General features: G+C 34.9%; 1 protein-coding gene across 1 annotated transcript; it reads right to left on the bottom strand.

Moving 5' to 3' along the window:
* LOC139516171 (uncharacterized) lies at positions 1–9,518 on the bottom strand. Its single transcript, XM_071306071.1, has 3 exons — positions 9,302–9,518; positions 5,457–5,513; positions 1–5,024 (listed from the first exon to the last, which is right to left on the bottom strand). The coding sequence occupies exon 3, from the start codon at positions 5,019–5,021 to the stop codon at positions 195–197; it is 4,827 nt and encodes a 1,608-aa protein (XP_071162172.1). The 5' UTR covers positions 5,022–5,024; positions 5,457–5,513; positions 9,302–9,518; the 3' UTR covers positions 1–194.
* Between the last annotated feature and the right edge of the window lie 947 nt (positions 9,519–10,465).

Here is a 10,465-nt window from a genome sequence, read left to right as displayed (position 1 = left end):
TTCAACAGTGATATTATAATGTAAAATAAAAATCTTCTAACTAAACAATATATCTCTAATTTAAATAGACTATGTATATACAATATGGATTGACACATAATAATAAGTCTCCATGTCAGAATTTAATGCATAATATTAAATAAAACAATAAATATACACACAAGTCACGTTATTGTAATCCTGTTAGTATTAGCTTACGATATTCCAAAAAAGCGTTTATAAACTTCTAACAGTTCAGTACTATGTAACATCAAGTCCTTTGTTTCTTTGGAAATCATTTTGTCGGTGTTTGATGTATCAAAGATCGGCCAATAAGCTGCTCTGTCCCAAAACTGGGACATAAAAAATGGTGTAAGCGGAATAAGTTCTTTGTGTTCTTCTGCAGCTGTTTTCAGCTTCTCTCTCCAGTCATTTAGAGGCAACGGTTTTAAGTCCATGCCTTTGAAAATGTCACGAAAAGGGAATGTTTTGGAGTTAAACAAATGGTAGGCTTTGGGAAATCCATTACTTTCGTTGCAAATTCGGACGGCAATTTCTACCATTGCTTTCGCACAAAAGTCTACCGGTGTAAGGTCAAATGGAAAATCCATGTCGGGATAATAACCAAACTTTCTCATTCCAATCAAAGTAGACGCAAAAAGATCGTTCTTGGGTCCGGATCCAGTAACTGAACATCCAGATATTCTTGCCGGTCTAAATATTGCTCCGCCAGGTAGATGGTCTATTGCTTCCATTACGATTTTTTCGCTAGCCCATTTACTTTGACCATAACCACCTTCAACAGTACAAGGATCGTCGAAAAATTCAGATTCATAGCACATACGATGTTGTGATTCTCCAGTTTTTGGTTCCGGTGGAAACAGAAATACGCTTAGTGAAGAAGTTTGAAATATATATTTTTGAACTCCGGTCATGGCAAATTTAACAAATTCTTTGGTGCTGTCGACATTTGCAATTCTGTGATCTTCGTAATTAGTATTGAAATTCATCATTGCAGCATTCATGAATACCACATCAATAGCATTACAAAGAGCGTTGTATATATCAGGTGCAATTCCAAGCTTCTCCTGGGAAAGATCAGATATAACTACTGCCACTCTTGTAGAGTAACTGAATTTCCATAAATTGTATCGCCGCAGATTTTCTATGATCCTTCCAAGACCTCGAGCTTCTGTCGTTTCTCTAACCATGCAGCATATATGTGCATTTGTCTGCTCCAGGAGCTGTGACAGTAAGTAAGCTCCGAGAAAGCCAGTAACGCCAGATATTAGTATGTTCCTTGGATACTTGAAATTACATTTAGCTGTACTCGGAGAAAAATACTGAAATTGGACGGCTCCTTTTTTACCAACACGTGTTCGATCATCAAAAGCTATCTGGGAATCTTTTAAAATCAAATCTCTCAGGTCGTGTTTATCTTTAGTGGGACACTGTGACGACTTTCTCAGAACATCTTTCTTGCGTTTTATAACTTCTGCAAACTCCTCAACTGTATCGGCAGTACCTAGATCGGTGAATGATAATTTTACGCTGAGTGTTTCTTCTAGTATCCTTTGCAGAAGAACCAGTTGAAGAGAGTTGCCACCAAGTTCTGTGAACGAACTTTGTCGATGAAGAGTGTAAGCAAACGACTCTTCGAATTTCAGAAGGTTGCACCAAAGCTTAGAAATAGCAAGCTGTGTTTCATTTAAGTGGCTTGATCCAACATACTGCTGTTGTTCATGCACGGACTCGTCCTTTTCTAAGAGCTTTCGGTCAATTTTTCCGTTTAGCGTCATTGGATAATCTATTACCTCTAACTTTTTAATATACGTTGGAATCATATATTTTGGCAGTACTTTTGTAAGATACTCTTTTAGTTCTGACGTGTAAACAAACGTTGGAGAAACATAAGCCGCAATGCTCATTTCTTTGAGTTTTTGACATCTATGGACTACAACAACTGCAATATCTATTTTAGGATGTTGAATAAGAACCTGTTCTATTTCACTAAGGTCTACTCTCTGGCCTCGAATTTTCACCATATCATCTAGGCGACCTATATATGTTAATGTGCCGTCAGGATCCTGAAAGGCATGATCTCCGGTTTTGTAAAGAAGTATATCATCTGACAATGGATTCCTGATAAATTTATCTGTGTTGTGATGACTTGCATGTCCTATATATCCTTTTGATAAGCCTAAACCACCAACGTATATTTCTCCAACAACATCAGGTGGGACAGGTTGTAGAAATTCGTCAAATAAATATACGCATGCGCCAGGAATCCCCTTTCCTATTGGAATGTCTCTATTGACATCTTCATGTCCAAGTCCTTTGTTGAATTTGTAGTTTGTTGCACAAACTGTTGTTTCGGTTGGACCATATGCATTGAAGAATTGTATATCTCTACCAGATGACGTCCACTTGACTGCAGTATTTAAAGTACACGGCTCTCCAGCTGTTATGACTTTTTCCAAATTCGGGAGGTCTGATGGTTTATAAACATTAAGAGCTGATGGTGGTAAAGTAATGGTATTGACTTTCAGTTTGTTCATGGAAACGACAAATTCTTGACCTAATCGTTCATTCTCTCGTAGTATTGCTAAAGTTGCACCGGAAAACAATGCTGTAAATATTTCCGATATAGTAGCATCGAATCCTATCGATGCAAACTGGGCTATGATATCGTTTTCATTTAGACTCCACAGTTCTATTTGGGCCCTTGAAAGATTGAGAACTCCTGTTTTTGTAACTTGTACACCCTTTGGTCGGCCAGTGGATCCTGATGTATACATAATGTAACAAATATCATCATCCAACGGTGCAAAAGACGATTTTCTCTTAGGTTCACGTTGGTTTCTTTGAACGGATTTTTCTTCTGGTTTGAATTCTACTATGACTATGTCTTCATCGCCAACAGTACCAACTTTTGTTTCAATGTTTCTGATTTTTGTAAAGTCAGCTCTTTCATATGTTTCGGTTGTCATAATAAGAATGTTTACATCTGCATCTTTCATGGTAAAACCCAATCGTTCAGGTGGGTAGTCTAAAGGCAATGGTAGAAACGCTTTGTCTGCGTGAACGGCGGCCATGACTGATATGACATAAGACAAAGAGTTTGGTAGGTGCAGTGCCACAATTTTGTTCCCGAACTGAGTAGAACGGTCACGATCACTTATGAGTTTAGCTAACCTCTTTACCTCGTTGTAACATTGTTTGTAGGTCATGCTGCATTGCGTAGATGTTAAAGCAACGTTATTTGGTGCAGCCCTGCACTGTTCTTCAAAAGCTGTAAAGGGTGATTCTGCAATGATCTCCGGATGAGTATAAATTGGATAAAGCTTTCGCAACTCTTCTGTTGAAACCATGGACACTTCTGACAGTTTGGCATCATTTCCAATTTCGACCATAGATTTTAAAAATGTAGGGAAATGCTTCAAAACGTCTTTAATGTGTTCAAAGTCTTGCGAAGGTCTTTCATTATAAAGCAAATGCATCTCGGTTCCGAAATTTTCGAATAAGAGCAGGATGTTGCAGTCATGCAGAACTTTTTCTACAAATTCCCGCTCTGATGATTTTTTAATCAGACTTCCAAGTACAATATTATGATGGGGGACTTGTTTCCGACCTCTCAATTCTGGATATCGATAGAACATGTCCACCAAGAATGAGTGTGACGAGTGGTGTTTCTGTAGTGATTCATGACAAGAATGCAAAATAGAGGACAACTCGTCACGGATGTTGATTTTGAATAAACCAGGACAGATGTCGGAATACAAAGGAAGAGCTGCATCTGAAATTTTATCCTTATCTGCTAAAATACCTACACAAATAGTTTTGAGGCAACATATACGAGCCATAAATGCCAGAAAAGCAGTTGAGAGGTAATCGTTCACATCCTCAAACGTAACTGGTAGTGGGATGTTAGGTAATTGCATCACAGCTGTTTTGACGTTGATTTCAGTTGATACATCTATGATACCGGCAACTACATTCATACGTTGACGGAAAAAAGTTGTAGGTTCATAAGCAGCCATTTTATTCTTCCAAAACTGTTCTTTCTTCTTTATGTCTACTAGTGCATCAGTATTTAAATTGACAGTTGTCAATTTTGCTCCTGTATATAGACTGTGTTCTTTGTAAGTGTTTTGAAGTGGATGGGTGCCATCTAAATATGCAAATGAAACGAAAAGTGGTTTATCAGATGTGCTAACGACTAGAGTATCGTCAACAATATCTAAAATACAACCAGGATCTCCAGATTTATAGATGTCTCCACGAGCTGGTTCAACGTTGGTAACTAAAAGAAATTCCCCTGATGCTGTTACAATTTTTGGACTAGCAAGCGCGTTGTTATGGTTACCAAATTCAAGGGATCTCGCTATATTGTATATTTCTTGTGACTTAGAGTCAAATGATAACACTCCTGCGTTTGGAGGAATAGCATATAAACCAAAGTATGATCTCCCTACTTGTGGTTGTATCTGTCGTTCGACGGTATCATTTCTTATATCTGAGAGCAGATCTTCAAATGCCTGTTTAGCAGCTTCCTGACATTTAAGGTTAAGAGTCAAAGCTGAATCGTTGTCAGCAACAGTAACCTCCTTAAATTGTAAAATATCGCCCGTATCTATTCCTATTTCAATGACGTGCCAACTGATTCCATGTTTCAATTCACCGTTCATAATTGCCCAGCTTGTTGAGTGGACACCAGCATACGCCGGAAGTGGGGAATCGTGATAATTGATTGACATCACACGTGGTAGCCTGAGAACATTTTCTTTTATTATACGTGGATTTGAAATACTGAATAAATAATCAAATTCTGCGTCCTTTAAAACTTCTTCCATGTTAGCTCCTCTCTCCCAGTGACAAATGTTTCCATCTTCACAGTATTTCCGAACAGCTGGAGTATTTGTAAATACGGTGATAACGTTGAATCTTAGTTCAGTTAGGTTTTGCAGACAACTGAGCAGGAGATTTCCCTCCCCAATACAAACACAAGGAATTGGCTCTATTACGCTGGAAGGTGGCATCATGAACTGGAAAGTATAAAAATAAAGATTAACAAAAATCAACACACACAAAATAAAAACAACCGTTTTTTTTAAATGTTCATACACATGAGACTTATTCATTCACTACTATAGAATAATTTATAGAATTTTTTTTTTCATAACTGTTCGCCATCAGCATTATGCCATCACCATGTTAAAATATAGAGCTAAGTTTATATCTGTTCCGAAAATTATTTCTAAGTTGTATATCCATTTTTTTTATTTTAGACTCTTTGTATGGATTTCCCGATTGACTTCTCATAAATTCGCCAAGAACAAAAACTGTTTCTTTCAAACCTAATCAAGAAAAAAAAATTATATCCTAAAAAATCCGTATATTATTTTTTTATTATGCTTTTGTCGTATTCAAATTGATGGAAATGGGCACAGAAAACTAAATCTCACAACTTCACTTACAAGTTTAGTAACTTAATTCTCCCTCTTCTAAGAATATACATACATTCTTCATATAATCTGAAAGTTGAAAATATAAGGTAAATATTTATTATAACAATAAACATGATGGATTTTATTTGGTTGACCCTCACCCTAAAATAATAAGAATATTATTATGCTCTGTAAATCCATTGATAATAGTTTTGGTTTGAAGTTCAGTGTGACGTTCATTTTCACTGAACTATTACACAATTTTAATGAAGAGCCAGCTGTGAACCACCTCTTCGTTGAAGACCCATTGATGGCCTTTGGCCGTTGTCTGCTCTTTGATCGGGTTGTTGTCTCTATAACATGTTTCTCATTTCCATTTTCAATTTCATTATCTTTTAGTTTATGGGCCGAAACGACAAAAATAAATAGAAGCGTACTATAGATTTACACTTAGAACGAACGTTAACGTCCGTTTGACCTTCACCCTTTTCAAGTCAGCTATAGGATTTATTAGGTAGATTCGCCTTATCGAAACCTGTATATTTTTGAACAAATAAACTCATAGATATTCCCTATTTCTATTGAATGTCTTGTCAGTTGTTCTAACCATGAATGACAGAAATATTTGCCACTGGACGTAGTTTTCAATCTAAAAACCCATTAAGTTGTATAAACTTGTAGTTAACCATTTTTATGGAAAATAATATTTCTTAGTTAGATGGATTCCTTTGTGACTGAAAAAAAACTTGGGCGTCTTACAGTGACGTCGTAACTCCGTGATTTCTTCACAAAATATCCGACTGGTGGAGGTAGAACAAATATGAACAAAACTTAAAACTTGCATTTAGTCATTATGTTTCGTAACACTTCCTTTTTGAAAGAAAACTGGGGATGATCTCAGGTGCTCCGGGATTTTTATGGGTGCTCAAACCTACCCCAACATAGGATAATTGTGTAACAGCATAACATGAGAACAAACAATAAAAAATTACTTGGAAATTACTTGACTCAAAAAAAACAACAACAAACAACTAACATAGAGACGAAAAGTTACGAAGTTAGTTTTTCAACAAGTATACTAGTTCGATAATAAAGAAAAATTCCAGAATCAGGAATTATTCAGTCCAGTGATAAATCGTGCGATAATTGTGGTAGAAAGTCAGTTACTATGTCAGTGTAAGAATATAGGTCAGTTATATCCCACGTTCAACAGATATAAGAAGATATGGTATGAGTGCCAATGAGACACTGACCTCTTCATCCAAGTCACAATTTATAAAAGTAAACCATAATATCATAGGTCTAAGTACGGTCTTCAACAAGGAGCATTGGTTCACACCGCACAGCTATAAAGGGCCCCAAAAAGTACTTATGTAAAAACATTCAAACGGGAAAACCAACGGTCTAATCTATATAAAAACGATAGAAACGAGAAACACTTATGAACCACAGATAACTACTGGTCATCACATTCCTTACATAGGACAGGTGCAAACAATTGCAGCGGGTTTAACGTTTAATGGAACCAAACGTCCACCCTTATCAAGTTTACATTTTCACTTCAAAGTTGGAACAGCATAAGCAATGTCAAGTGGGAAGGAGGAAATATCAATTTTAAATTCATCACATAAAATTTGGAACTGAGAATTGTTCAGGTTTACATTGATCACATCCAAGTTTAAATTGGGAAATATCAACTTGGAATTAAGGGAGCTACCATTTGATTTTTATGGGGGGGGGGGAGGGGGGGGGGCTAGGATGAAATTTGAAAAAAATAGGCAGGACAGGAGTTTTGAGTAAAACAAAAGGCAGGATGAGACACTTTGTAAAAAAAGTCAGGATAAACTAATAAAAAAAAAGGCAGGACCGAATAGAGTGAAAAATAAAAAGACAGGACAGAGATTACAACTAAAAAAAATGCAGGACAAAATTTTTCATCCTAGCCCCCATAAAAATCAAATGGTAGATCCCTAAGTAATGCCAACGGTAAAGTGAATGATATTGACTTGGAATTGAGAAAAGTCAACAACGAAGTTAGAAATGCAAAATTGATAGTGAAAAATGTCAGTTTTGCTCATTGTTGAAGGCCGTAAGGTGACCTATCGTTGTTAATTTCTGTGTCATTTTGGTCTCTTGTAGAGAGATGTCTCATTGGCAATTACACCACTTTTTTATACGAAGTTAGAAATGTCAATATGAAAGGAAGAAATGTCAGCTTGGTATGAGAAATGTCAATTACAGATTAAAAAAGCTAAACTTGTCTGAAGTAAGAAATGTCAAAATTGAAATAAAAAACAAATAAAAATAGAATGTGACTTCTAGTTTGCGTACACAACAGATGACGTGTCCATTTGACTTGACTCCCGGTGTTATTCATAGCTTTAGTTGTCCTCAAATATTGTCTTGAGTTTCAACTTTATTAAATTACTTTTTAGTATTCGAAAAAAGGATTCACACAAAGTCATTTTCTTTTTTAAAGCTTTAATTCTGTGTAAAACAAATAATTTAGTGAAAGAACATTACATGCTCAATAGTCACAGATTCGGAAAATGTTCTCAAAAATTGAGAATTTTGTGGATTTTGCAGACATATTTTTAAAGCTTCTGAAAACATTTGCCACAACTTACAATAAAAAGCCCTTTTACAAATGTGCTAACGGGTACCGATAATCCCTAGATACAAAAAGAATTTGGAGCAGGGGTAACCTAAGATATTTATGTTAAAAACTGAAAAATAAAACAATAATTGACGTTTATATAATACAAATTTGGCATCATTTAGGATTCATAATTTTAGTATATATACTGTGTTGTACCTAATAAAAGTTGTGTTTATCGTTTTTTTCGTTTTGTAGAATAATGACCAATTTGGGATAATACCAAAATGTAAGGCCCAGTTTTAATCCTTTGCACGTCTTATAGTAAACAAAAAGTTTTTGAAGCCAGTTATATTCTTAAGCAATTTTTTAGACCCTAATTTTTCAGCGTAATTTTCTACGTGTAAAAATTTGATTGTGACATTGCTTGAAATTTCCTTAATATTCAGTTTTAGCAAAATTCTAGAGAAAGTAAATATACATTTCTGCTGTTCATGCTTGGGACAACCTTTTGGTTTGACAGTATAAGTGATTTTAAATTCTGGATTTTTCACAACACATTTATGACTGCCATTTTTTCAATGCACTTTTTTTTTTTATATTTTTCTTCTTTATTCGCCATGTAATCAATTAGTCACATCTAGCAGCATGGACAGGATCTGATAACATCTTCAGAAGCGCCTGAGATTACCCCCGTTTTTTTGGTTAGTTTTGTGTCTTTTCATTGTTTTGTTTTTTGCAATTCTTTGCTGGTCTCTCTTCGACTGCAGAATTTAACTTTTCTGTTGGTAAAACAATTTCTTTTCTTTTTCTTTTTTTTCTGTTTTTTTTTTTTTTTTTTAAATCGCACTTTTTCATTTAAATCTTTGAATATAAGGTTTAAAAAAACAAATAATATTATAAGAAAATTAGAAAGTCATAACCAAATAGAATGCAAGAAGAACGGAAAGTGGTTCTTGGCATATTGTTCATTGCTATGCACCAAGATAAAGAACTGCACTTTAAAACAAAAAAGACTAAGTTGTAAGACAGAGAACAACAATAAAAAAGTGTGCTTTTTTCGTATATGGTAATTTTCAAGTATGTCATTAGATGATCTTCCCCTTTAAATTGATGTTTTAATGCCAAGAACATATTTCTAAATTTACTAGCTCACACTTGCAACGAACAGTGCAGTGTGTGTGTATTTACAAAACTTTTAAAATTTGTGTTCGTATGTTTTTTTTTATGTTGCTTTAAACCTTTAAAATAATTTACAAGCTGCAAAAAAAATACATACCTATCCTGGCCTTCCAAACCCCAGAACAACACCGGTGGTGGCTCTCTGAAAAAGTTTCTCTTTCTATTAACTTATCTCTGTCGAGTCCATTAAGGTTATTTGGTACACCGTGGTCAAATATTATCAAGATTACAGCCGCAAACTTCTGACCCTAATTTAAGGACGTGGTGACCAATGGGTTCAATAATAATGACAATATCCTTTTACGTTGTGTTTGTCCAGAAAGAGAATCTGTGTTCCAACTGACTGCATCACCGTTATTTTGGCCCTAACAGTACTGTTCATAATATTTCTTATCTCATTTAAGATTATGAAATATTATTCGTGTATGATTGCACTTGAATATTTCAATTATTTTCATTTATTCACTGATATGATATATCTATGCATGAACATATTGGATTGTACGGTTTCCGTCTTAAATGAAAGTTGCAGCATTCGTGTTCATTCTTCATATTGAAATGTAAGTTTTATTTGATGATAATACATAAAGGTTGAGGATGAACACGGATGCAGCCACTTTCATTTGTGACAAAAAAACATCTGTAAAGTGACATTTTATAGCATATTTGATAGATTTTCCATATTTAAGCTTGAATCGGAGCGTTTCTGTTAAAATCTTTCACATAAACTAATTAAATCAACTGAGTTAAGCCTTTTTCAACTGATTTTTATAGTTCGTTCTTATGTTGTACTGTTATACCACTGTCCCAGGTTTAGGGGGGGGGGTGATCCCGCTAACATGTTTAACCCCGCCACATTATTTAAGTATGTGCCTGTCCCAAGTCAGGAGCCTGTAATTCAGTGGTTGTCGTTTGTTTATGTGTTACATATTTGTTTTTCGTTCATTTTTTTACATAAATAAGGTCGTTAGTTTTCTCGTTTGAATTGTTTTACATTGTCTTATCAGGGCCTTTTATAGCTTACTATAATAATGACAGTATCCTTTTACGTTGTTTATGTCCAGAAAGAGAATCTGTGTTCCAACTGACTGCATCATTTATTTTGGCCCTAACAGTACTGTTCATGATATTTCTTATCTCATTTAAGATTATGAAATAATATCCGTGTATGATTGCACTTGAATATTTCAATTATTTTCATTTATTCACTGATATGATATATCTATGCATGAACATATTGGATTGTACTTTTATTTTTTCA

The sequence above is a fragment of the Mytilus edulis genome, chromosome 3 (genome assembly GCF_963676685.1).
Source record: "Mytilus edulis chromosome 3, xbMytEdul2.2, whole genome shotgun sequence".
NCBI classification, from domain to species: domain Eukaryota; kingdom Metazoa; phylum Mollusca; class Bivalvia; order Mytilida; family Mytilidae; genus Mytilus; species Mytilus edulis.
The sequence above is the reverse complement of the archived record's forward strand: the minus strand, read 5'-3'. Positions and strand labels throughout refer to the sequence as shown.